At 39.5% G+C, this 27,749-nt stretch overlaps 1 protein-coding gene across 6 annotated transcripts in view; it reads left to right on the top strand.

Annotated features, from left to right (window-relative positions):
* HELZ (helicase with zinc finger) overlaps positions 1-27,749 on the top strand; it is a 149,483-nt gene that overhangs the window by 55,680 nt on the left and 66,054 nt on the right. For 5 of the 6 annotated variants that reach the window (XM_073310828.2, XM_073310832.2, XM_073310831.2 and 2 more), the window contains 4 exons: positions 6,153-6,283; positions 11,417-11,596; positions 12,144-12,248; positions 27,344-27,522. In XM_073310828.2, coding sequence (XP_073166929.2) covers positions 6,153-6,283; positions 11,417-11,596; positions 12,144-12,248; positions 27,344-27,522 — 595 coding nt within the window. The remainder of the gene's footprint in view (positions 1-6,152; positions 6,284-11,416; positions 11,597-12,143; positions 12,249-27,343; positions 27,523-27,749) is intronic. The other variant, XM_073310830.2, reaches the window with a different exon arrangement.

The following is a 27,749-nucleotide window of genomic DNA, read 5'->3' as shown; positions in this document are numbered from 1 at the left end:
CCCAGGTATGTGAACTCATATACCACTTCAAGTTCATAGTTGTTGATCTTGATGGAGGGTGCTTCCTCAACTCCTTGGCACATTATGTCAGTCTTTCTTAGGCTTATACTAAGCCCAGTGTCTTGGCAGGCTTTGGAGAAACTGTCCATTAGGTGAAGAAATTATTCAGTTGAATAACAGAAACTAGAAGGAAAATGCAGACAGAGGTCTGTGTAAGAGGGAGACTATTATTTTCCCTAGCCCAGATGTCTTTAGTGGAGGAATCCCATCACAAAGTTAAGATTTACAGCACCATTGCCAGGGGAAACAGTACTGGAGATAGGGTCAGTACTTTGTTTATTTTGCAATCAGCATGAAATGGACCAAAATCAAAGGCTTGACCTTAAATAGTGTTGTGGGGTTTATGGACAAGATAGTTCAGGTAATGTAAATACATCCTGCTCTAGAACATGGAAGAATAAACTTTAGTTGATAAAAATCAAAAAATTCCCCCCTTCCTGTGTCTCCCTGGTAGAGGTAAGGGGATTGACTCTGCTACCTAACAAAAATAATCCCAAATTAAGGCTACTGAAATTGATTGAAATAAATCCATTTTTGCCGAGGGCATGTCACCTTCCATTCAGTTTGTTTTGTGAAACATATGCAAGAATCCTAATGTCTTCATTTAACATGGATAATTAGTCTGTAAGACTTGTATCATGCTGAGTACGGTTAGTGTTTGTTTTTCTTAAAGCAATAATTAAGGCCGCTAACTGACTCTATCAATAAACTGCCCTGGAATACAAAATGAGTTGGGGCTTTTAGTAACTTTCACTTATTTTTTTCTCTTTTAAAACTTCTTATGAAACTCAGCTAAGGTGAGTTGTTCAGATCTGTTATTTTAGGATTCCAATATCCTAGAATGAGAATTGGGTCCTACAATTATTCATAAAGAAGTGTAATGCTTTGTAAATCTGTTACAGAACCAATGGTCAAATCCTAAAACTCTTTATATAGTTTTTAATTAGTCCTGATTTCAGTGAGAGTTCTTCAGTGCGAGGACTGATTGAAAACTGAGTGGAAAAATTAATAGGGAACTCAGGATCTGATCCCATATACTTCAGATACACATAGGATTCACTGAAGTCAATAGGAGTTTTGCCATTGACTTCAGTAGAGCCAGGATTTCATGTTTCATTTTAAATGTTGGCCAAATCTGTCTTATTGCTATGGTCTTTGGCTAAAGTATATATATAGTTTGAGTCCGATCTCTTTCAGTAATCCATGTAAAATAAACCTCCCCGATCATGCAATTTTCTTGGTGCCCTGCTTCTCGGGTAATGGAGGCTTTTTAATATGTTTGCAGTTCTGATTTTATCAAGTGCATCCTTTACAGAGGTGCAGTGGAAATACCTGTTGTTCAGGGTGAAGTGCTCTTTCTTCTTGGTCTCTGCTCCTTTTGGTGCCAATCCATCTGTAGGCTATGCGAGGACAATTTTCTTTAGTGGCCCACATGGTCCTGTGTCATTTTCTGCTAACTGGCAGTGGAACTATAATTCCGTTCCCACTGTTCTCTTGTTGTGGAATGAAGAAAGATAATGCGATAATACGCCACTCCGTCCCGGATGGTATCAGTCAGTACTTCACAAAATAGCATATCTAACAGAATGAGTTCATCCGAATTAGATTAAAAACCTCTACGTTTATTGTAAGGTATAATGGCGAAGTACATACAGCTAGTAAGAGATGTTTAACACCAACTCAGATTCCTAGAAAGGGCTGTTATAGGGACATTGCCAACATGAAAATCACATTTCTATCTGAAAATTTTGTAGGTAGTACAGCTAAGTGACACGTAAGATGGCTAGAACTGAAAGAAGTAGTAAAAAAAAAAGACTCTTCCTGTTTGTTTATTTTGTGCATTTGACAGCACTTTGCATATAGTCAGCTTAGCTGTTTTTCCGTTAAAAGCCCCAGTCTTGCATTGGCAGAGCCTTGTTCCTGTGTAACCCCAACTGCAAGGTTGGGGCCACAGTCAAGAGTTAGGAAGACACTTCTAAACATCCACAGCAGAGCAGAAAAACTCCTGTGATATTTTTATTAAAAGATAAAAAGAATAAGTTCAGGTCAAACTGTTTGAAGGGGACTCCATTGAAACATGAATTTTTAAAATTAGTCAGTTGTAAAAGTTTCACTTGACATTGTCTCTTTAATATTACAGAAACTTTTTAGAGACCAATGAATTGTAACCTCTCTGCATTCATTGCTGACAGCTCTCATACTCTTTAGAGATCATGAAGAAAGTGGTATTGCATAGTGGTTAGAGCAGAGGCCTGGGAGCCAGGAATCTTGGAGTCTGTTTCTTCCTCTGCCACTGACTCACTGTGTAGTGTTGGTCAGGACACTTAAGATGGGAATTTCAAAGGAGTTTAGAGGAGCTAGGCACCAATGCCCCATCCACCCATATGGAATCTGTGCCTAGGGTTTGAGAATGCTGCCATGAAGGATAAGGTTATGCCCACTCTGCTGTGAAGGTGAGGGGAAAGGGGAATGACAGGCAGTGCTGAATCTCATGGGATGGGGGCTAGGACTTTGGCTGCTGGTGCTAAGTAGAATGTGGGGAGTGATGTACATCTTTGGAGAGCTGTGGGGATCTGTGTTGGAGAACCACTGATGATGGGAAGAAGATGTTGATTGAGGTAAGGATTTTGGAAATCTGGGTCTGATAGATGCTGGTAATGGTTTGGAGGAAGAGCAATGAGAAGGCTCTGGGGCTCAGAGGGGTGCTGGTATAGTGAAAATGGGACAGAGTTGGAGGAGCGGGGCCTGTGGAAGACTAACTTACTCTAAGGAAGAACTACAGTAAACTACATGGTTTCCCTGCTGAGATAGTGTATGCGGTTGTTGCACTGCAGCGTGCTGCTTGGGGGCACATTGTACTTTAGCATTCTGCGTTCTTACTTAGGACTTCCCGCTCTTTCCTTTTCTCGCACTGATGAAAAAACTAGCAGAGCAGGCATTGCGCTTCTGTGCGCTGAGCAAGAGCAGCATGCCACCCGTTTAGGGGAGAAACACATTTCCCCCTCTCTACAGTGCTAGCATGGCATGCTTCCATGCCTCTGTCGCAGCCGTGTGGTGTTCAAAGGGGAAGTCTATACACCGATAACTAGAGGGGGAATGATCTGACAAATTATGATGTAAGATCACTGAGAAGGAAAGACCATGTCAAGGCAGAAGCATGAGTTGTGCACCAAAAGTATGTGTGTCCTTTTCATTGTGTGTCTAGCACCTAGCACGGTGGGGCCTCTAGATGTGTTTCAAAACAAATATCAAATAACACCCTAGTTTAATCATACCAAGTTCCTCCTTGCCTGTCTAGAGCCTAGTTCTTGTATACCTGGTTACGAGATTTATCCAGTGACTGGTTCAGAAAATAATGTAAACATCCCCCAGAATAATGCAACATCCAAATATTTTGATTACTATTTGTAAAATGTATATTAAAATTAAAAGTATATTAAATGTATATTTGTAAATGTAAAATGTATATCGTATATAGCATTTGGTAGGCTCACATCTTAAACTAACCAGGGCTATGGAAAAAGAGATTCCTTATTCAAGTAACTTTTGAAAATCATGTATTTTTTTTTTTTTTAGCTGTTGCGTTTGCCTTTCTAAGTGAATTCCATAGTGAATGCTGTGCAGCTTCGATGTCACCTTTATCTCTTTTGTATGGTTGGCTTTAGATTTTGCATACAAGTAAACAATAGGGATGAAAATTAAAAGTCATTATATTGATTTTTAAGAGGTTTCCAACTTTTGGGCCAAATTCAGCCCTAGTATAAGCAGGCACTGCTCTGTTGCCTCTAGTTGACTTACAACCACTTAAATCAGGGCTGGATTTGGCTTTTTTAGTAAATATTGGTACTGTTCATATTACTATTCACATATTGCCCTACAAGAGCATAGTGCTTAAGACAGATTCAATAGATTCCAGTCCCAATGAGCTTTCATTGTTAAGAGCCTAACCTTGCATGCCCTAAATTGGAGTAATTGAAACATTGACAGTTGAGTTTGCAAGATTGGGCCCTAAATTATGAAGTGATTTCACAAGCAATTACTAACACTGGGATATAACAACTAATGAAGGATGAGGGTTACAGCAATAAGGTCACACTGTACTGTTAGTTGCTGATGCCTGCATTAGAGAAGTTCTGAGGTTTGGTTTTGATTGGGTTTTTATTCCACATGAGATAGCATGTTATTAATTCAGAGGAATGATCATTTGTTTTTTTTAGTGCTCAAGTTGCTGTTTTGATTGTCACAAAGGATTTTTAATGTAACAATTGGGAGGATTTTGTACTTAGTATAGTAAGAAGACTTTTGGATTCCATGTTATTTTAATTGGTGAACACAGTGTTATCGTCTCAATTTGTGGTACTTCTTTATTTTTAGAATTTTCAGTTTGGTCTTTTGAGAAACTTCCAGCAAAGACAGATTTTTAAAAATGCCGTCTGGTTGATGGATGCCAGTTGAACTTTCTGGCTGTTAACCAGGTGTAACAATATTTACCATTTGATAACAGAGAGATTAAGCAATAGGGTGGTCAAATATTATTGAGTTGTTAGAGCAGGGGTTGAGAGTTAATAGATTTGTGACCAAATTTTCTAATGTAGTTGCACGGGTATATATTTATAGTGACTCCATTGACCTCTGTGGAGTTTCTCCAGATTTACACTGGGGTACCTTAGCTTGGAGTTTGACCCCTCATTTCTGTTTTCAGCTCTGCTGCAGACTTGATGTGCTGTCTTGAGCAAGTCACTGCTCAGTCTCTCCATTTTCCCATCTTGTAAAATGGGGAAGGTAGTTCTTAACCCACTTTTGTAAAATGCTTTGAGATCCTTGAGTTAAGGTTGCCATAGAAGTGCAAGTGTTACTAGTGCATGTTCCAGTCAGTATGTGTCTTGAGGAGTGCCTTTCTGTATAGGTTGAAATACGTTGACCGTCAGTGTTGTCATGCTGGCCAACACACACGCATCTTGTAGTAAATCCCCATGAGTGCTCTTATTGTGTGTTCACTAAATGCTAACTGAAGTTGTCCTTCAGTGATTACATGGCTATTTGCTTGTTACTATACTATGAAAAGCTCTGCTTCCACATTGGGTAACAATCAGAGCAACTATGGATTTATTTGTTCTCTTCTATTAGTGTGGTTTTGTGTCATATTATTTCTACAGATTTCTGTTTTAATCAACATTCAATTATTCTGTTCAGTACTTTCATCAGGACCATTTGTTTCTGGAGAGATTAATAAATGTAAATTTAAAGCTGTGTAGATTATAGTCTCAGTGGATCATTTTCATTAATTGTTTCCCCTTAAAAGTGACTTTTATCCATTTCTGTAATTTAAAATGTATCTCTTTATCTTTGCTTCTTTCGTAAGCAATTACATAAATTCATTTTACCATTCATTGCTTAATACTGGGTTTAATCACGGATGCCAACATGCTATGCTACCATTTCTGGCTTTGTACCAAGATTTTGTTGTCATCATTCTTTATTTATTAACATTAAAACACCAGTAATCGGAAAGAAAGTAAATGATTATGTTAGTATGCAACTAATCTCAGAAATCCATCTTTGCAAAGATTGTGAGGTATCTTAGATGTCTTTATAGTACAATGTATTCAACAGTTTTATACTTTGAGAATGATTGATACAGCGAGTATTTGGGTTTTGCCTCTCTTGGGAATATGTCATACAGGGCCATCTACTGGTCCACGAAAATTTCTGACCAGATCAAAGTTCCAGAGTAGGTTTGTGTAACCTGTCTTTCAGCTTATATTTTTAAATATAATTGAAAAATATTCTTCTAAGATAGTCCTTTCTAGTTCTGGAAGAGATTACAGAATTATTTCTAAAAGTATGATTAAATCCTTTCATAATAGTCAAAAACACAAATTATACTACAAAGAAATCATATGTTTCTTTGCGATTGTTCAAAATGGGCTTAAGCAAGTTAACTTTATTATAAATCTTTTGATCCGATTATGCTTGCTTGAGTTTTTCTGAAGTTCAGTATAATTTGTTGAAAGATAAAACTGAAGTAAAAAGAGTCCTCTTAATTAAATATTTTCTGGTACATCTATTCATTCATTCATTTTGTACTGTAGGTTGAACTTCAGTTTCAGTTAAATCGCTTACCCCTCTGTGAAATGCATTATGCCTTGGACAGGATCAAAGACAACAGTATTTTGTTTCCAGATGTCCGCATGACTCCCACCATACCCTGGAGCCCCAACAGGTACAAAAATACAAACACTTTCATATCAAAGATGGTATGTTAATGCTGTTTTGAATTCCTTATAACTGATGATCAGATATACTTCCTGTTTTAAGGGTACATCTTTGTTCTTCATTAATGGTGAAGGTGGTTCAGGGAAGGGAGTTGAACTGCTTTAAATAGAAAATGAAAACAGACTCTTGTAGGATTAGGACTGGTAGATTGCTTTTCCCTGTTCTCCCCAAAGTAGACCTGTACTGCAATTACATTGTAGCTTTGGAAGACTGAAGCATATTATTATTATTTTCTATTTCTTCAGCCCTGTGCTGAAAGTGTGGATGGTGCTTTATAGAGAAATAAAAGTACAGGTTCCTGTTCCAAGGGGCTTACAATATACGGGCCTAAACTTGTAAATTTGCGCTTGCATTAGTAGTCCTATAAACTTGGTAATAGCACTACTTATATGAGTTTCCAGGATCAGGCCCAAAGTTAGATGTGGCACTGCAGTATCGGACCAGCAAAGATGTGATAGTAAGTATGGGAAGCACCAGCACCACACTGCCAAACTGTTGTGTCCTCATCTTGTTGGTTGCTTTTATGAAATGTAAAATCTGTAGATTGTATTAATAGTTTTGAGGGAGCTAAACCTGGCACAAGGGCAGGAGTGGTAGAGTCAAGGTCAGAATGGGAATGATAACTGAAAGAAGTGAATCTTGTGCAGGGACCTGATGGTGGCAAGAGTGAAGCTTTGTGGCTCATAGACTTTAAGGCCAGAAGGGACCATCTTGATCTTCTAGTCTCATGATTACACATTGCAGGCCCACAGAACCTTGCCCACCCACTCCTGTAGAAGACCCATAACCTCTCGCTGAGTTACTGAAGTCCTCAAATCATGATTTGAAGAATTGAAGGTACAGAGAATCCACCATTTACACTAGTTTAAACCTGCAAGTGACCTGCACCCTGTGCTGCAGAGGAAGGCAAAAAAACCCCAGGGTCTCTGCCCACCAGACCCAGGGGGAAATTCCTTCCCAACCGCAAATATGGTGGTCAGTTGGACCCTGAGTATAGGACTAAAGGATTATGGTAGATATTTTAGGTGTAGGGGGAGAGGTGAAAAAAGTCATGAAGTTACTCTAGTGCAGGGGTGGGCAAACCTTTTGGCCTGAGGGCCACATTGGGGTTCCAAAACTGTATGGAGGGCTGGGTAGGGAAGGCTGTGCCTCCCCAAACAGCCTGGCCCCTGCCCCCATCCACCACCTCCCACTTCCCACTCCCTGATTGCCCCCCTCAGAACCTCCCGACCCATCCAAGCCCCCTGCTCCTTGTCCCCTGACCGCCCCCTCCCGGGATCCCCTGCCCCTAACCACCCCACAGGACCCCACCCCTTATCCAACACCCCCTTCTCTCTGTCTCCTGACTGCCCCAACAGCTATCCACCCCCTGATAGGCCCCCCGGGACTCCCATGCCTATCCAACCCCCCCTGTTCCCTGACCGCCCCCGCCCAGGACCCCCTGCCCCAACTGCCCCCCCCCCCAGGACCCCACCCCCTGTCCAATCCCCCTTCTAAAGCCCTTTTTCGAATGTGGCCCTGCGAACATGGCCGGAGGACTCAGGAGGAGCAGGGGCAGCTGTGCAGCTGGAGAGAACCGGCGGTTTCCCCTTCAAAGTGCCGCTTCTCTCTGGCCGGCTGCACGGCTGCCTGGTCCTCCTCCCGCCACTCACACCTCCCACCTGCTCCCCTGAGGCTGCAGGTGAGCCTCCCTCCCTGCTCTCCTCTGCCCCTGCAGTGCAGGCCCCCCTGCGGGGGTTGTGCCGGTGCTGAGCTGCCCGAGTGCCCGGCCCTGGGGCCCCCTGTTTTTGGGGGGCCCCGTGCCAGGGCACCCTGTGTTCACTGGTAAATCCGGCCATGAGCCGCGCTGCCTGGTGATGATTGGTACAGGGACCAAGGCTTTAGTTTTAGAGACAGAAAGGGATGGATTTTGGAGAGAGCCTGCTACAAAGCCTACTAAAGTCAAGGGAATCTTTCCACTGACTTCACTGAGCGTTGGATCAGGCCCATAAAGAACAGAAAGGATTTAGCAACAAGCCTGGATGTGGGAGAAGAGGAGAGAGAAAAGGCAGAAATGTAATTAAGATAAAATTTTACATTTTCCATATTTTTTGTTAAGAATCGTTGTACTGTCTGTAACAGAAACTAAATCACTGTACTGCTCTTAAGTTAGTCTTTAGGTTGCTAGTATATGCACATGATTTGATTACATTTAACAAATTTGCTATAAGTAAATAGTGGAAACATTATTGATGTCAGGCAGCTGTCTGTCATCAAGCACTATGTAAATTAGTTCTACCAGTAAAACAGTATCTATTGCAGCACAATGTAAATTATGTTCAGGACATAGTAATAAAATATTTCATTCAGAATGTATATTTGTTTCATTTTGTTATGAAGATCATTATCAGCAACAGAGTGACCTGACTGATAATAATTCCAAACTTATGATTCTAATACAGCACAGCTCCTGACTCAGGGCTTCTGAACGGTCTCTCACTTAAAAAGATATTAAATTTTTTGTCCTGTATCTCAGAGATTAAATTTTGTAAACTCTAAAACCAGAGTAGCTGAAGGATAAAGTGTGACATTAATTAGAAGTGATGTGAAGCAGCATGGGTCTCAAGAAGGCTATTAAATTGACTTTTTGACTAAACATTGATTTGCCAGAGATAACAGCCCATGATTTTTTTGGAAAATTAATAAAGAAAATTAATTTTTGCAAATTAAGCAAAAAAAGTCATCAAAATTGAAGGTTTTGAGTACCTCATAGAAATATATATATTTTTAAAAAATAATTATTCCAGAGTGGGAAGAGTGTTCATATGAATTCACACACAATCATGTTGACACTTGGTTTTTGGCTTCTTTCCTCAACACTGAACACTTTTATTGTTTCTGACATTGGAAGACATTTTCAAAGACATACATGGTATGTATGCACCCATTTCTCAGTCAGTAGGAATTCGGTGCTCAACTGCCACTTGTGCCTTTAAAAATCTCCCCCTGTATCTCTGTGGTACATTGGCTCTAAAGCTAACGTGAGATGGTCAGGGAATGAAACAATGGGACCAGATTTGAATTTTGAGGGCATGTTGTGTGTTACCACTTACAATTAAGAAGAAAAAACTCTGCTGTTGCACTTGTATAGTAGGAAAATTTCAAGATATGCTATGCTGTGTGCCACTTAATGGAGACTGTAATCCAGCTCCAAGTTTTTGCATTCAGTCTAAAGAGAGACTTGAATACTGAATTGTTAATACAGTTTGTAAGATACTATTCTTGAAATATTGTTAAGGTTTCAGGAAGTGCTGTAAAATAGCAAATCATACCATTTTCTATCTGATTTCTGACTGTTTATTGTTGGTGAAGATACACAAAGCAGAAAGAAAATGGCTCTGTTTTTGGATACCAGGCCAGCACACTTTGATAGCATAAATCAGAGCATACTTGTGATATCAGTATTTATAACATATGAGAAAATAGTTTTGTATGGTGGGTAAGCCATTTTTATATACTTCTTACATAGCAAGCTTTCGCCTACTGCATTGATCATATATTTGTAAGTGTAATGCTGGAACTTTTCGTTTATCTGTGATATGGTCATTAAGACTCGCTTTATTTTGAAACATTGTTATTGTTTTTTCTTATTTTCTTACAGTTAATTGGGTTTTTCCAGGTTTTTCCTGTTTTTTAACCAAATATAAAGTTACAGTTGAAAGTCCTTATTTTTTCTTTCATTCTAAATAATCCTGTATAATCCTATCTATTCAAGTCATTATAAAACACTTTTTGTTGTTGGTGTAATTTTGTTAGGGAGTCCACATTTTTATCAGACTTCTTTGATTTCTGTGGGCAAAGCGTTATGGATCTTTATTCAGGGAGGATTTAATTACTTTGGCCTAAATCTTATATAAGTTAGTAGAGTCATGTCAGAGGTGAATTTGGCCCAATATCTTTATCTTTCTAGTGCAGAATTTTTCTGACATGCTCTGGGGGGGCCGATGCTCCACTTGTGTAAATAATTGAAGTCAGTGGAGTTATGACAATTTACACCATAGGATCTGGTCTGTTATCTTTTCTTGACTGACTCAAGAAGTCTTTGCCTATAGTTTTTCTTCTATTTTTTACATCCTATCATCTTTCCACTAGTTCTTAGGTTCTTCAGTCATCTAGTTGTTCAGAGCAGTCTTATGAGTTAGGAATTCAGTCAGTTCCCTTTTGGTTTTACTCCATGCCACTATCCAACACGAGTTTTCCAGGCCCAGAAGAATTATAATGTAAGTAGCAAGACAGATCACATTACAAAAGTATGGCCATATGTGCAACAGTGACAGGTGCTTCTTATTATGTATACCTACTTTTAAATCTGTCAGTGAGAGTATTAAAAACTGCATATAGAAATCCTTAGCCTCTTACGTTCATTGGAACTTTCCTAAAGTAACTTCCTGTTTAAATGCTGATACCCTTAACCCAGTTATAGTACCAGTACATTTTTTTTTAGACTTCAGATGCATTTTTCTTATGGTAAAGAACGAAAGTGAAGAAAAGCCTTCAATTAACTGGGTAGCTGTAAGTTCTCTGGGTTATTTTTTGCAGTTCTTCTTAGTTCAGCTGTACCAATCTTGAATGGCTGTATTTGATCATACATAACAGTGACTTGTTTCAATTGACACCATCCGTAATTCTACTGAAAACATGATTAATAAGTATTGTTTGGCTGATTAATGACAATAGAAGACGTAGGTTGTGTGTCCGTTTAATTATATTGTCTTGGTGATGGTAAAGTGCATACTGTATCCAAAATGTATACTCCAGAGGTTAATTATGATCAGTTTAGCCAATGTAAGTCATGCAATGGTTAGTCTGCTTTTGAGTAATTTACTGATTTATCATGAACTTTAACAGAGCTTTGTGATAACAGCATGTGGTTGTTTAGTTGTTGGAATACCATTTGATTTTGTTAAAAACTGCCTCAAAATGATACAGTTGATAACATGTAGTATTTTTAATTTGTCTTTTTTATATGCGATACGGCTTTATTTCTAATTGACTTTAGATTGCTGCTGCTTGTACAAACAATCTTGCTTTCTTTGTACAGACAATGGGATGAGCAGTTGGACCCTCGACTAAATGCAAAGCAGAAAGAGGCTGTTCTGGCTATCACTACTCCACTTTCGATACAACTGCCTCCTGTTCTTATCATCGGTCCCTATGGGACAGGCAAAACGTTCACTCTGGCTCAGGCAGTCAAGCACATACTCCAACAGCAGGATACTAGGTGAGCTGGGACATAGAGAGAGAGCAACATAGTTTATTAGAAATGAAATGCCTCTTTTTTTACTTAAATGCAAGTGAAAGTTAGCAGTACAGAATTTCCATCCATCTAAAAAAAACAAAACAAAAAAAACCCCCATCCGTCATTGTTTAGAATAGATATTAAGAAAGTAATATTATAGTCTTAAAATATATTCTCCCATTTAAAAAAAAACAATACAATTGGCATAATGTAGAATAGATGCCATTCACTTGATGTGGAAAGCTGTGGGGTGTGTCAGACAATAAAGGCTGTGTTTTATTTAAGATATAGGTTAGATTAATAATCACAAAATACTTTTTAAAAGTTGTATTTAAAGTTTAAATCTTTTCCTATCTGAAAAAGTGAGTTAAGGGGCATCATTGAATTATAAACTTGGGCTAGGCCAGTGACTAGTTTCATTGAGGGAAATGTGTAGGAAGATGGCCACTGTTCCCTTTTTTTTGTATTTTACTGCTTTGAATTGTTTTCTGTTTCTTCATTGCTTTTTTATTTGCACCATTTATTCCAGCAGGATTCTCATTTGCACCCATTCTAATAGTGCTGCTGATCTCTACATAAAGGATTATTTACATCCATATGTAGAAGCAGGCAATCCCCAGGCGAGACCTCTCAGGTATTCTTTAAGGTTTATTATGTCTCTATAAAATACTATTCTTAAGAAAAGGTGTCTGTAAAAAAAAAAGTTTAAAGAACTGTTAACACTTAAAAGCACATTGGCGTGTAACAGCAGTGCTTTAAACAGCGCCGTCTGTTTAAGAGGAATATGGATAAAATGGAAAGTGAAGCATATTGTCAGTGATTTTGTTTCATATGTTAAATAAAGATAAAGACATCCTTTTTTAAGCTTTTATTATTTCTATTGATAAATGTGTCTTTCCTAGCTGAGCAAACTTTTGATATGCTCCTCTAAAAGCTACTATGATGAAATAAAATGGAGATTAATTGGATTGTACTTTGAAAAAGATTTTGGCACACCTTTACCATGGTAATTTGGAAAGTGGGGCGACCCACATGGCTTTTTGAAGCAATCTCTTGATGTCATAGAAGCTGTATATTTAGAGAATCATGTGAATTTAGTTTGGCCTCTTCTAAAAGGGCAGATTGAAGTAATTTGTATATGTGAATAAATGTGCTTGACATGGGTGTCTTGGGGGAATTAGCTAAGGAAAAATTAGGGGAAGAGGATTTAAATTTACAATAAGACAATGAAGAGGAATTCAGTTATCGGCAGAGGAAAGTCTTTTGGAAGATTTTGCTAAGTGATCATGCTGTATAACTTACTGCCAGTGTGGTGTATTTTCATCTAAAAGTGTGGGAATTTATGTGCATGATTCTCTGAGCATCAAGATGTGAATACACCATATTAACTTGCAACTTAATGTAAGGTAAAATGCTACTATGCAACTTCTAAGCTGTGCAACCTCATTCAAGTCTGTAGGGTTACGCAGAGGCTGCCAGATCCACAGCTAGTGTAAATTGTCATAGCTCTGTTGACATCATTTCAATTATGACAATTTACACAAGTTGAGAATCTGGCCCAGGGAGTCTAAATAAAGGCAGATGCACATATTTATTGTGGGTTTTTTTAAAGCTGCCTCAGAGGCGACTACACCTTAGGAATGTCTTATAATGCACTTTGTAAAGCACTTTGGGATGAAAGGCATTATATACATCTTCTACTGTTGTTGTTAGTGGGGGATGGAAGGAAATATTCTCCCTCTTTTCAATGACCAGATGTAGTCAATGAAATGGGGGGAGAATATGTGATTTAACATTGTAAAAGAGTGCAGTGTGAGTTGTAAAAAATTCTGTTTATGCTACAGGAGCCAAATTTTGGCCTCTTTCTGGGCACAGGGCTCCCATTCAACTTTGCAGTCTGACTCTCAAAAACGTATGTCAGTTGGTTAAAAAAAATTATATTTTTTCACGGTAAAGTTAATACACGATTCTTTCAAGAAGGCAGTTTTATTTTCTTTCAACTGCAATTCAAATATTATCTTTTATAAAAAGTCATTAAATGTTTTAATTTGAATATAATTGGCACTGGGTTTTGATTACTTCAGAAAGTGTTGCTGTAGTTTGTGAGTGAGATTATATAAGTAATAATTTTCCTCCTGTGGTAATTTCCCACTTTTTAAAAAATGAAAGGAGCACAGATTTTCCTTTTTTGGGGGCTTTTATACATTTCTTAACTTCTTTAAAAACATTTGCTTTTAAAAAGTACTGTAGGTTGTTAAGCAGCTAATTGTGAAAATCAGCATAATTAAATAGAAGGGGCTTTACAGCATTGGTAGTTGCACTGGAATGAAAGAGATAGCTATGCCAGACTCCCAAAATAAAACCAAATTAGTCGTATCACTAAAGTTATTGTCCTTATCTATGAGAAGCATGTTTTCTGGGTCACATTCACTACACAGTTGGATATTTAAGAAACCAGATTGTGAAATCTCTGATCATAGCAGAAGCCAAAAATGGAACATCATAAGTGATTGTGGACTTTCCCCTGGAATTATCTTGCTATCGGGCTGCTGTTCAGTCCTGTAGCCTTAAAATTGCACTCATTCCTCAGCAGTATCTATTTTAACAGGAGTTCAGTGTTATTCAGTGGAATTCATCCTGGTGGACAGGAAGTTGCCTGCAGTACACATGGAATGTTCTGATGCGAGACTTTATACATATAGGCCATTGTGAATGGTTTAATTTTCAGTTTGGATACTGATAAGTTTACTACTTACGTAGAAGAACATGCATCTTGCTTGACCCATACAGACATAAGGACCCCATTCAGCTGTTGTGCTTTGTAAGAAATCAAAAGACTACCTACTCTGATATTTTTTCAAGGTTTTTATGCCATGAGTAAGCTTCTATAGCTCAAAAGATAAATGCATTTTTTTGTTGTTTGGCCTTCAGGTATGTGGCATGTGGTGTTAAGAGTTGTAATAGACCTCAGTACTTGCAGACTAACTGCCTGTCAAAGTCAGGGCATAAGTGCTAAAAATAGTAATGCTGATAGGCTCCCTAAAGTTGTCATTTGCACTTACACACCAGTGGCATTCAGGTTCCATCTACATTGCAAAGTATGTTTTATTGTAAATTTATTTAATCTCTTGATCTCTGTAGAAAACTGGACAAATCCCGATGTTCTAAATATATTACACATGCATGTTTTTATATTTAATTTCTGCTTGGAGAAGTGGGTATTGTGAAAAATAAATTGGCTTAGTGGACAGAGCATTGGACTGGTACTCAGGAAGCCAGGTTTCTATTTCTAACTCTGCCACGAGACTGCTTGATGACATTGGGCAAGTCTTTTCACTTCCGTGCCATTTCTCCATGTATAAAATGGAGATGATGGTACTTACTTCCTTTGTAAAGTGCTTTGAGATCTACTGATGAAAAGTGCTAAGTACTTGATACTATTATTAGTTATTGCTGTATTCTGAAATTGTTGGTGATGAAAAAGATTTCTCTGTTCAGAGGAACATCAAACGATAGCTTGGTAATTTGTATATAGTACCATTGGCTTTTGTTGCACAGTAAATTAGTGTTTTGTTATCCAATTACCTGAACTAGTCTAGTATGCAGTGTGTTGTTCACATCTGATGGCTAGAGATGACAGATTGATTTTTAATAATTGATATGACTCTCTGAGTTAAATGATTGTATTCTTAGACAGTTATTACAGATTATGAAATCAATCTCTGACAGTTTAATAGCTGAATAGTGTTGAAACAGGAGGAGACATATTCACCATTAACAGTGGGATTTCACCTGGATTTCTGGTGTGGCAAAAGAATTCTGGGCTATAGCGTCTGAGATGGACTGTTGCCTTTCTGTGGAAACCCTGTGCAGAGGTTTTGCATCCATCAATGAAGGGGTTGATTAATGCTTACTTTCAGGAGGGCAAGGTGCCAGCAGTTAAGCCCACAGTGGTTATGACCGTACTAAGAAGCTATCACTTGATATTAATATTCTTGTCAGTTACTGCCCAGTCTTGAATATTTGCTTTTTTGGGGAAGGTTACTGAGACATTTTTGATGAGACAACTTTAGCTTTGACTCTTCATGTTTCTTTGAGTTCCTTTCATCTGTTTTTAGAGCTTGGCATGGCACAAAGAAAGCATTTTATTTCTTTGGTGGATGATCCCATTCTAGCATTGAGAAAGGTCAAGTGTCTGTGCCGAGTATATTGGATCTGTCAGGTGTCTTTGATATTATTGTTCATGAGGTGTTTTGTTGAGCAGTCTGGATAGGAAAGGCTGTTCTTCAGTCGTTAAGATAATTGCCCTACCAGCAGTACATTTTGTGTTTTCATAGCTACTCTAATTAGAGTAAAGAAGACTTAGTCCTTTGCTTGCTTCTTTAATTCTGTCTGTCAGGATGAAAGTTTCCAATTAAAATCATTGCCATTAGTTTAAGTAGTGCCATAAGCCTTTTTCTATATTCTAGGAAAATATCAAGTGGAGCAGTTAAGTGTCAAGGCAGGAAATGGTACTTATAGTGATTGATGTGTTTATAGATGACTGAACAGTTTGCTTTAGGTTTTCTTTTATTTACTATACAAGTGATGAAATAGTTAAATATTATCTTTACTAAGAATGTTTCTGTAGATTAGTTGGGATGACAGTAACATTTATTTTCAAGGGACAGATGACTTAATATTTGTTAAGCAGTGACACTTGCATAATTTTTGTATGCATATATTTTGTGGTTTAGGTTATCTATAAAGTGAATAAATTACTCTATCAATGGTGCAGTGCTTGAAGTTGTAGAATTTTTTAAGTTTTGAATACTCTGCTTTAAATTCAAATATGGTCTCTAATAAAATAATGATTTGTTTATTTAAGCACCTTCAAAGCAAAAATATAGTAAATACATGATAGTGTGATATGCTAAAAAGGATGATTGGAGATAGCTTTATTATTGATGTATAGCGAAGCTTAAGATATTATGTAGGTCACCCCAAAGGAGTGCAATGAAAACTTTTATTGCACACTATATTATTATTATTGTTATTTCTTACTTACTTTGTTTGTACTGTGGTAGTGTTCAAAGACCCCCGTTGGCATAGGGTCCCCAGAGTGCAAGGCTTCAGGAGATATAAAATTTATAAAAATAAATCCTTCAGAGCAATTCTTAGAATCTGAATTAAAACAAACATCGACTGTGTTAGAGAACAGGTTATTTACATAATTGGTTATAAGCAATCAGAAGAACATTAGCAAGCTAAAACAAAAAAATCATGCTAAACAACAAGCAACACCCATTAGCATTCATTTCCCCGGAGATACCTTTAGCTCTGCATGTTAAATGGATATTAAACGTTCTCACTGATTAATATACAGGAGATTTCAGATTAATTTTACAGTGAATACAATTTTATATTAAATACATCACTTTACATTAATGTAATATTAAGTTTACACTGGGAACTGCTAGTCTAGACCCTTGCACTTGTGTGGAGTCCCACTGACTTCTGCCTTAAACGCTGAAATGTTAGGAGGTGCAGAAGTTGAGGCTATCTTAATAACCTTAGCTCACCAATGTTAGATATGTAGGGGGCCAGTTTTATTCACGCAACTTCACTGCAGAGTTAACTCAAGTTATAACTTGAGTCCCCCCCACAAAACCTTTTCTTTGAGTCTGGTGCTTTTAACTTGAGGTAGTGGCCCATTAGTGGGATAGACTACAGCTCATCCGAGCACAACTCATTAGCTGCTAACACAGTCACTCTTTGCGGCTCAAGTCTTATATTGGAGTGTGGCTGCTCTCACTCAAGCTAGTCTTACTCAAGAGGAGTTAACTGGAGTGTAGATAACTTACATTAACTTCATAGCTAAGATGTAGCCTCAGTCATTTGGAGCTGAATGTGTGTATCTGAGGTCAGAATTGAGACCATTGTACATTAGCCCCTTGTATAAAATACATATTTTAAAAATAACTAATGAGCTGGAATATTCCTTATGTGTAGGGTAAGTGAGTTAAGATGACTATGGGAGGCTAAGTTTTGTTTTTCCTTCCTGATGTTTGAGTGTTAAAAATTGTAGCTTGAGTTTTACACTATACAAATCTGCCTTTAATTTCCCAATTGTTTAAATGGAAAAAAAATGAAAGAACTCATCCCTCTATTGGTTTTGCTTTGTACTGTCACAGTTACAAAGACAAAAACGTAAAGAGCTGAGACCAAGCATGGGAAATTGTAACTCAGGATGGATTTTTTTTCAGGAAATTATGAGGTAATAGCAAGAGTTTATATTGGAAATGTCAGCATAATTTTAAGTATAGTTTTCAGTACAAAATGAGTGCCATTCCATGCCAATTTTTCACTCTTTGTTACACCTTTAAAGTAAGGAATAAATAGGTTTTTTCAATGTGATATGGAGGCACGGAGGTGTTGTAGGTAGGGCACATGGAGGTAGGAGATGTTGATTTGGGAAGCTGTGGAGGAAAGAGATGAGAAAATAATATGGTTAGGGAAATACTGTTTAATGATATATTCAGAAAGCCTCTGTAGGAGGGATCTATAGGAATGTGAAGGAATTCAGATGTAATTATATGTGAGAATGAGAGAAAACTGAAAAACACAATATTTTAAATAGAAACAGATTGTGCATTATGGTTGAACCTGCTCTGACCTGCAGTAGATCCTTCAATCCCCTGCTGGAGCTCAGAGAATTTCTTTTCCTCTCTCTTCTCTCAGATATCATTTGTGTCCATCCGTTCAGCTGTGGAGGGTTGGACGTGCTTTTTCTGAAGATTTTTGGCATTGGTGTAGTGTAGGCTTAAGGGGTCACTAATGGAAATTTACTCATCTGCTAATTTCCTTTATTCCATATAGTCTCTTCTCTAATCTTCAGAGACGGAGGGCAGCTTCAGTGCTTTCACACTTGTGATGCGAACACTGTTGGGTTTGCCTGCTTGGGAAGCCATCAACAGAATTTTTCCAAAGCTGTAAAGTATTAATTTAAAAAAATCGAAACTTTTTCATTTGACCAGTCAGTGAGTGTAACCACCGCCAGTGAAAGAATAAAAACATTATTCATGGCTGTTCATTCCTCCCATGAATGAGATAGTTGAGAAGAGGTAGCTTATGTGACCGTGCCTGATGTGGGACACAGCTGAGAATGTCAAAAAAACAGGGTAGTCACATCTCAAAACGGGTGGTTTATTCTATAATTAGATTTCTTCTTTGAGTGCTTGCTCATATCCAATTAGGGGTGTGTACTGGAAGGTTTTTCCCCTAGCAGCATCTGTCGGGTTGGCTCTGGAGACCCATGGAGTCGTGCTTTCATGGTGCCACATATAGTGCCCCGCCGACCCGCCACCTCTCCAGTTCCTTCTTACCGGCAGTGACGGTCGTCGGAGCGTTAGGCTCTCGTGTTCAACGAGCGATCCTCTAGTGTAGTTTTTAGTAAATAGTTACAGATAGTTTTAAAAAAGGTGTTATAGTTAGTTAGATATTTGGACTTGAGGTACTGAGGGGTGTTTCCCTCCCCCGTTTCCCCATCCCTCTCCCGGGCCTGGGGCATGCCTCAGACCCAGGGGTTTAAGCCATGTGAGGTTTGGCAGAAGCCCATGCCCAAGGGCGACCCACGCTCAGCTTATCTAAAGTGCTTGGGGGAGACTCATCAAACAGACAGATGTAAGATCTGTAGGAGTTTTCGCCCCACATGAAGAAAGGGAGGGATCACAGATTAAAGTTACTGCTAATGGAAACAGCTCTCCGCCCTCAGTCTGAGTTGAATCCCATGGACACAGCACTGAGCTCCTCAGCATCGGTGTGCAACGCGCCGGCTTCAGTCCGGGAGGTGCTGAGGAAGGACTCTGGAGTCAGAGACCCTCGGCACCGGCACTCCCCAGCACCAAGCACGGCACAGTCTCAATCTTGGCACCGCTTGCAGTCTCCTGTCCCAAAGAAGAAGCACAGGAAGACTGATAGAGGGCGCTCGCTTTCCCATGCAAGGAAATGGGAAGCACCGAAGGGTAGGGCAACTGATGCAAGACCGCACCTCCCCCCCAGCTCAACAGCTGGCACCGTCGACCCCAGGTCCATGGGAAGGACCGTTGAGTCCGGTGCCACCGGAGGAGACCCAGGTGGAAGATTTGGGCCTCCCTTCCACACCCAAAACTTATGAGGCGGCGCAGGACCCAATATCTCTGACGGGTCCGCACTCTCCCGATCACGGTGCCGCTGCCCTGGCCCCGAGGCCCCAAACGACACAGAGGCCACCGGTGCAGTCCACAGGCAAGCAGGCTCTGTCTCGGCAATGGTCTCCATTGCCCCAGCACCGACAGGCATGGTGCCACCATGGTCTCCGTGCGCGGACCCATTGGAGTACATATCGGACATGGACTCATTGGTGTCCCGGGAGAAGTTGGCACCGTAGCCCCTGGCACTCCCCAGACAGTAGGGATGACTCAAACTTTCTCCCTAGTACCGTGGCCACCACAATGGCAAGTGCCATCTCAGATGCCGACTCAGTGGCCCTTCTGGACCCCGTGGGCTGACCACCAGTCCCAGTGGTCCGCCTCGGCCCGCTCCTTTTCGGTCGCTTCTGAGAGAAGAACTGCGTCTAGGGCCAGAGATCTCTCCCAAGCATCAGCCACCGCTACCACTGCTAGTGCCACAATTGGTACTGCGCCCAGCACTGACAGCAGGGCCAGCACCAACAGCAGGACCGGCACCAGACCCAGTGGCACCGTGTCCGGCATCATGGCTACAATAAGTACCAGGGAAGGTACTGCGGCAGGTACCATGGCTGGTACCGAGGCGGACTCCGATTTGGGGCTGGAGCCAGGTGGGCAGGAGGGGCCCTCCCATGTTTGGGGCTCCTCTTCATTGTCTCCAGATGAGGCAGTGGCAGGAACTTCTGGTGTGAATCAGCATATCTTCCCACAGGGCTAGATGTGCATGGGCTTTTAGGGTAGTCACTAAACCAAAGAGCAGCAGAGGGGTTGATGGGGAGTGACTAGGATTTAAATTAGAGATCCTCGTATGTGAAGGGGACATGAAAAAGCAGCAGCACGCTGTGGTAGGGATGTGAAATGACAGCCAGATCTATTGAGATTAGGAAATCTCCCAGGTGTATTGCAGCAAAGGCTGAAACAGATGTTTCCATCTGGGAGTTCGTTATTTTTTTAGTTTTTCTTATGCTGGCATTGAGCTGCGTTAGGTTTAATAATACTTTGACTCCCTTGTCCTCTTGTGGATGATAAAAAAAAATACATAGGATAGCCTTGAGAATGTTTCTGGTATTGTACAGACTTTCTGGCCCCCAGAGTAAGAAGGTGACAGAATTCTTGCATAACTAGTGTTTTTTTGTGTGGTTTTGGACAGCGGAGATTGGATGAAGAATGTTTTGTCATGTCACTTCCAGGAGGCGTCCATGCTGAACTGCTTCCAGGACTTGCTAATCTCTTTGTGGAGGCTTGCCAGTACAGGAAGAAATTGACAGGTAGTTCCCCATGTGCCTATATCCAACCAAAGGCCTTAGCTTGTCGTACAGAGGCTTTGAGGGCAGGCAGACACAGCAGAAGAGCTGGATGACTTTCCCCTGCTGCCTTTGTTCCAGTACTTTTTAGGCTTATAGTTGGAATCTCTGGGGCTATGCTTCTGCCGATGCTGGGTCCAAAAGGACTGCTTTGAGCTGCATAATTGCTTGAATATCCTTTTAGTAACCAGAAGAAAGCATTTTTGGTATGCCAATATTATCAGGCACTACCTTTTCCAATGTTTATTTGAATAGCATTTGAACCAGAGAATTATGAAGCATGTAGAAACTTAGAATAATCACCAGCATTCCAAGGATACAACTGGTGAGTATAACTTAGCTGCAGATCTGGGGCCCATGGCTGTGGCAGAAGAATGCATGATATTTGTGGAAGCATTGGGCATAAAAGCAGAGCTAAGACAACATCTTTCACTAGAGAGCCGAAATTGTTATGCTTAATGGTGCTGATGGACTTAAAGCCATTGCACCATGCCATAGAAATGCTACCTAAACATGTAGCACAGAGAGCAGCTTACAGGACAGCTGCCAGCCCGTCAGAATCCATTCTCAGGGAGCTCTTTATCTTTCTTTTAATCGAATCCCTTTCAGGGAAAAATGTCCTTCTCCGAGGGAATAATCATGCCTGTAGCCAGAGAAATTACCTGTACATAAGCTTTTTGGACACTGTTTTTGGGACATGGAAATTTTGGGTTCTTGACTCTTATAAAATGTGAAAATCTGCCTCTTTAGTTACTTACCTTTTTCTGGAAATTCCCACTGAGATCTTATCCTAACCTCAAAGGAGGAGTGAAAAGGCAACTGTGAATCTACTTTAACTTCACACGGGCTCTTGTTCCATACCACCTGAAACGGGTGTAGCTGGTTATATGTGCCAAAGGTGTGGGGTTTTTTCTCTTGGCTTCAGACTTTTCCAGAGGAAATTTTTTTTCTGCTTTTGTAGTGTGAGCATTCCTGCTCAGATTTAATAATTCACCTTTTTATTTAGCGGTGATTTTGAAGAAATAAGGGAGAAATCAGTTGCTTTTCAAGTTTCTCTTTGATTCCTTGGACTTCCTAGATTTTTAATTTTAACAGTGGCTTCAGATGAGACTTTTAGTCTTCCCAGCTGCCTTGTATCTGAGGGATTTCAAATGAGAAAAAGCTGACTCCAATTCTGGAGAATGAGAACCGGAGTTCCTTCAAGTGGAGTCCTCTGGACCATGTCCTGAAGCGGGGGGTGGGGGGGTGGGAGGAGAGGAGAGAGAATTCTGACGACCTTACCAAGAAGTGGGGAGAGATGTTCATGTTCCCTGGTTCAGAAAGGAGGTTGACTTTGGATGCTCCAAAGCAGTGCTCATTTACCCTTTCTAGGTAAAAAAGCTGAGAGGATCCTCCTTTCTAGAGCCTGAGTTGAAATGATAGGTTTCAGAGTAGCAGCCGTGTTAGTCTGTATTCACAAAAAGAAAAGGAGTACTTGTGGCACCTTAGAGACTAACCAATTGCCACAAGTACTCATTTTCTTTTTGAGTTGAAATGAGGTTCCCTTTCGCTTGTCCCAGAGGTTCGTTTCTTGAGGCCTAAGGCCCCATTCCTGGCTCATTCGCTCAGTTGCTTTTGAAAATTTACCCTAGGTGACTTACGAGCATTCCCAACACAGCTCATAAGCATGGAGATGGACTTGAATTTTAATCACATGTGGAAGTTAGTTACTTTACAGTTAGACTGTTGGCCCTGCTCACTCAAACAATTTGATAGAAATTCAGCCACAACAGTATAATGTGGAGGAACAGAAGAAAATATGCAGGTGAACACTGAACAGACATATTGGGCCAAATTCTCTGCGGTGTAACTCTGAAGCAAATGGAGAGAGTTAGACTAGCAGAGAATTTGATCCACTCTCTATACTTTTTATCAGTGTAGACCTCAACAAAAGTAAATGCATTTTCTGGAACATACTTGTATCAGATTAGAAAAATAACTTAAATGGATTTCATTGTAATTGCAGGTTGTACCCGAAATGCTTTTTAAAATGGCATTAGAAAGTACCGCAACATGTACAGTGCCATATTCTGAAAAGGGATGGATCTCTGCTGTGAGATTTTGCAGGTTTTCTATTACAAAGTACTAGTTGCTTGACAGAGATTGCTGTGTACATTTTCCATTCTTTTTTCAGTTTCACCATGTATTTCCTATGGTTTTCACTGTGTGCAGTGTATTCTAGTTCTGTGCAAAGATAGGTCAGCCTGAGCCACAATGTTCAGATTTGAATTTCCTCTTAATTTAGGTGTTTTGTTTGGGTTCTTGACATAATATGCTTGATATTGCGGCCTAAATTCTCAGCTGGCTGAGTTCAAACCTCCCTTTCCATGGCCACAATTTACACCCATATCATTTGCACTTGTAACTTTGCTCAAGCAAAATAAATTGCAGGCACAAATTTGAGTACCTGCACTTGTAACTGCCTGATAGCACCTGCAGTCAGATACTTACAAGTGCAAGTATTCAAATTCATGGAATCAAAAATGTATACTCTAGCTTAACCAGAAGTTGTGGGCTTGATGCAGGAATTACTGGGTGAAATTCTCTGGCATTTGTTATGCATGTCAGACAATAGATAATCATAATGGGTCCTTCTGCCCTTAAAGTCAAAGAAATTACAGGAGCAGATTTTGAAGACACAATTTGCATCGAAAAAAAGTCACTATGTTCAAAGTGTCGCAAAGTATTAATATTGGTTTATATCATGACATTTCCCAGTTTTTCACATCTGTCAGGCATTTACTGCAAGGTGGGTGCACAACTGGTTTCAAACTCATAGAGTAGTTATTAATGATTTGCTGTCACACTGAAGGACGTGTCTAGTGGGGTCCCGCAGTGGTCTGTCCTGTGTCTGGCATTATTCAATATTTTCATAAATAATTTTGAGAATGGGGCAGAGAGTATGCTTATACATTTTGTGGACAACACCAGGCCGAGAGGGATTGCAAGCACTTTGGATGACAGGATTAGAATTCAAAATGATCTTATAAATTTGAGAATTGGTCTGAAATCAACAAGATGAAATTCCATAAAGACAAGGGCAAAGTACAACGCTTAGGAAGTAATAGTGAAATGTGCAAATACAAAGTGGGGAATAATTTGCTAGGCAGTATTACTGTGGAAAAGGATCCGAGAGTTCTAGTGGATCACAAATTGAATATGAGTCAACGATGTGATGGACTTGTGAAAAAGGCTAATATATTCTGGGGTGTATTAACAGGAGTGCCATGTGTAAAATACAGGAGATAATTGTCCTGCTCTGCTTGGTACTGTTGAGGCCTCTGGTGGAGTATTTTGTTGCATTTTGGGGTGCCATGCTTTGAGAAAGGTGTGGACAAATTGGAGAGAGTCTAGAGGACAGCACCAAAAATGATAAAATGTTTAGAAAACCTGACCTATGAGGAAAGGTTAAAAAAAACTTGGCATGTTTATTGTGGGGAAAAGACTGGGGGTGGACCTAGTAACAGTCTTCAAATATGTAAAGGGCTGCAATAAAAAGTGTAAAGATCAATTGTTCTCCTTGTCGACTGAATGTAGGACAAGAAGTAATTGACGTAGTCTGTACCAAAATTAGGTTAGATATTGGGAAGAATTTTCTAACTGTGAAGGATGCTTAAGAACTGGAAGTGGTTACCAAAGGAGATTGTGAAATCTTCATCTTTAAGAATGGGTTAGACAAACACCTGTCAGGGATGGTCTAGGTATACTTAGTACTTCCTCGGTGGGGGGACAAAGGGGGAATGCATTATATGATCTTCGAGGTCCCTTAAAACCATATTTTTCTGAGATTCTATGAGCCTTTTCTGCCAGTGGTGAATAATTGCTCTAGGCTACCCTTTTTAATCTCATAACAAAATAAGAGAACTTAATTGTTGAGCAGAGATACTTTTTGAGATGCTGTCAGCCAACCTGAGTCACGCAAAGTTAAATTTTTGTAATAAAAGGCAGTGCGTGGTATAATAATATCTAATGACCATATATTTTGCATTTCAATAGCACCTTTCAGCCAAGATTCTCAAAGTGCTTTACAAACATAAACTCATATGAAACTCAGTAATCCTCACAAATACCTCTACGAAGTGATAGGTAAGGATTATCCCCATTTAACAGACAGGGAAACTGAATCAGAGAGATTGAGTGAATGGTCTTATTTCACTCAGGAGGTCAGTGGCACATTTAGGAATAGAATCTAGGCTCTTACTCTCAGTCCCTTGTTCTGTATTCCACATGTCTTGTTATACTGAGGTATGAAATAGCAGTTGAAATTATCAGTTTGAAAGCTGGTGATAACTACATATTTATATCATTAGAATGGTTTTTTTCTATATTCACTGGAGTAAGTCAGGAGTTTAAATCACTTCCTTCTGCATTGACTTCTAGCTTAAATGTGTTTCTGTTTTGTAACTTAATGTCAATTTCAAGTCTTACCTTTGATGAATAACTAAGTCATTCAGAGTAATGCAACACCTTCCTCTGTAGCATGGGGCATGGATCACTTGCTAGAGGATTCTCTGCTCCTTGAAGTCTTTAAACCACAATTTGAGGACTTCAATAGCTCAGACATAGGTGAGAGGTTTTTCGCAGGAGTGGGTGGGTGAAATTCTGTGGCCTGCGTTGTGCAGGAGGTCAGACTAGATGATCATAATGGTGGTCCCTTCTGACCTTAGTATCTATGAATCTATGAATGCATTTGCATCTCTTTGCATTTCATTTTGTGCTCATTGGCCCATAAGGACATTATCACCTTTGTTTTCATAAACCAAATTTAGAATAGCCTGAGTAATTGTTTTTGTCTTGTTAGATGGAGCGTAATTGAATAGGATCTTTGTAGATATTGTGAGCCCAGTTTTCAAACATGAGTTCGTACATAGGATGTCCAAATCCCACATCTTTCAATCATGTTGGTACTTAGGTGCATAAATCCCTGTTTTTTGAATGCCTGTTTGCTGATTTTAGACATCTTGGGCCAGATCCTTAGTTGGTGCAATTTGGCACAGCTCCTTTGATATCAGTGGGATTACTTAAGCTAAAGCGCTTTGCTGGATCATGGCCCAAGTCCCTCTCCCCTGCCTTTTTTTTTTTTTTCCTTCCATTCCTTTTCACAAACTGGGTCATATCATGCCATCAGTTTTTAAGCAGGCTCTCTATTGAAATAACACAGTATGTCCCATTAAAATTAACTTATTTATGTGTTTTAAGATGACATTTCTCTTCCATGCCTTTGATGACAATGTCCAGGTTACTAAAGTTTAGTCAAGGAAAATCCTGACTTCCGCTACTAGAATTTCTCCCCTCATCCCCCCCCATTTTATCTCCTCCTTTCATATAGTATATCTTTATTATGGCCCCTCACAATAAGATAATTAACAGAATTTCTGTTTGATTCTTAGAGTTTACAAGACATTCAATAAGTGTAAAAGGAAGGGTAGGATTTGAGCAATATCCTTTCACATACTTTTTAAGACCCTGAAGCTGTAATTGACCACAAGAGTGGACTACTGCCATATGCTCTGTCAGTTGCAGGATTAGGATCCAAAGTGGTATTTCAGTATATGAAACCAAGTATCAGAGGGGTAGCTGTGTTAGTCTGTATTCACAAAAACAATGAGGAGTCCGATGGCACCTTAAAGACTAACAGATTTATTTGGGCATAAGGGTAAAAAACCCACTTCTTCAGATGCATGGAGCATGCCGAAATACATCTGTTAGTCTTTAAGTTGCCACCGGACTCCTCGTTGTTTTTCAGTATATGAAATACTCCCAAAGTATCAACGAATTGAGTTTTAATAGAATAAAAGTTAAACATGACAGTCAAACCAGGCTTCTTAAAGCTCAGAGGCTAACTGTCTGAATTGGATTCAACCACTTAAGAGCAGGTAGTTATCCGTACAATGTATGCATAGATACTTGGTACTTAGCCTTACTGTTTCATTAACATCAGTATTCTTATAGTTGTTACATGAGTCACTGTTGAACTGAGTCCAATAGCTGTGTACATGTATTAATATAATGTAATTAATTAATATAATTCTCAGTTGCTACGGTTCTACACTGTGACAAGATTTAACTTCCAAAAGAGCTGGTTTTATGTAATAGAAAACAGAATCTTAGCTTATGAAATGTTAAGTTGTCTTTGTGTTTAAGTCCTATAGAAAATGAGCCCCTCTCTTCTTTTCTAGGGTATATTTCAGAAATCGCTGGGTAAAGACTGTCCACCCAGTTGTGCATCAATACTGTTTGATTTCAAGCACACATTCCACCTTTCAGATGCCACAGAAAGAAGATATTCTTAGACAACGAGTAGTAGTTGTTACTTTGAATACTTCACAGTATCTATGTCAACTGGATCTTGAACCTGGTGAGAAGATTTCAGACAAGAAATATCTTTAAAATACTTTTGAGAAATAGTCTTTTTCAGTATTTTTCAGTGCCAGTCAAAGTGTCTCTTACGTCTTTCCCCATCCTTGCCATAAATGAACCCTCTCAATATTCTTTTTGGTTTTCCCTTTTGGATCCAGAGACAAGAAGGAAAATACGAATCTTTTAAATTAGTGAATGTTACAGAAGTGTTAAATGTTACAATCT

The sequence above is a fragment of the Lepidochelys kempii genome, chromosome 14, assembly GCF_965140285.1.
Source record: "Lepidochelys kempii isolate rLepKem1 chromosome 14, rLepKem1.hap1, whole genome shotgun sequence".
In the NCBI taxonomy this organism is placed as follows: Eukaryota; Metazoa; Chordata; order Testudines; family Cheloniidae; genus Lepidochelys; species Lepidochelys kempii.
The sequence above is the reverse complement of the archived record's forward strand: the minus strand, read 5'-3'. Positions and strand labels throughout refer to the sequence as shown.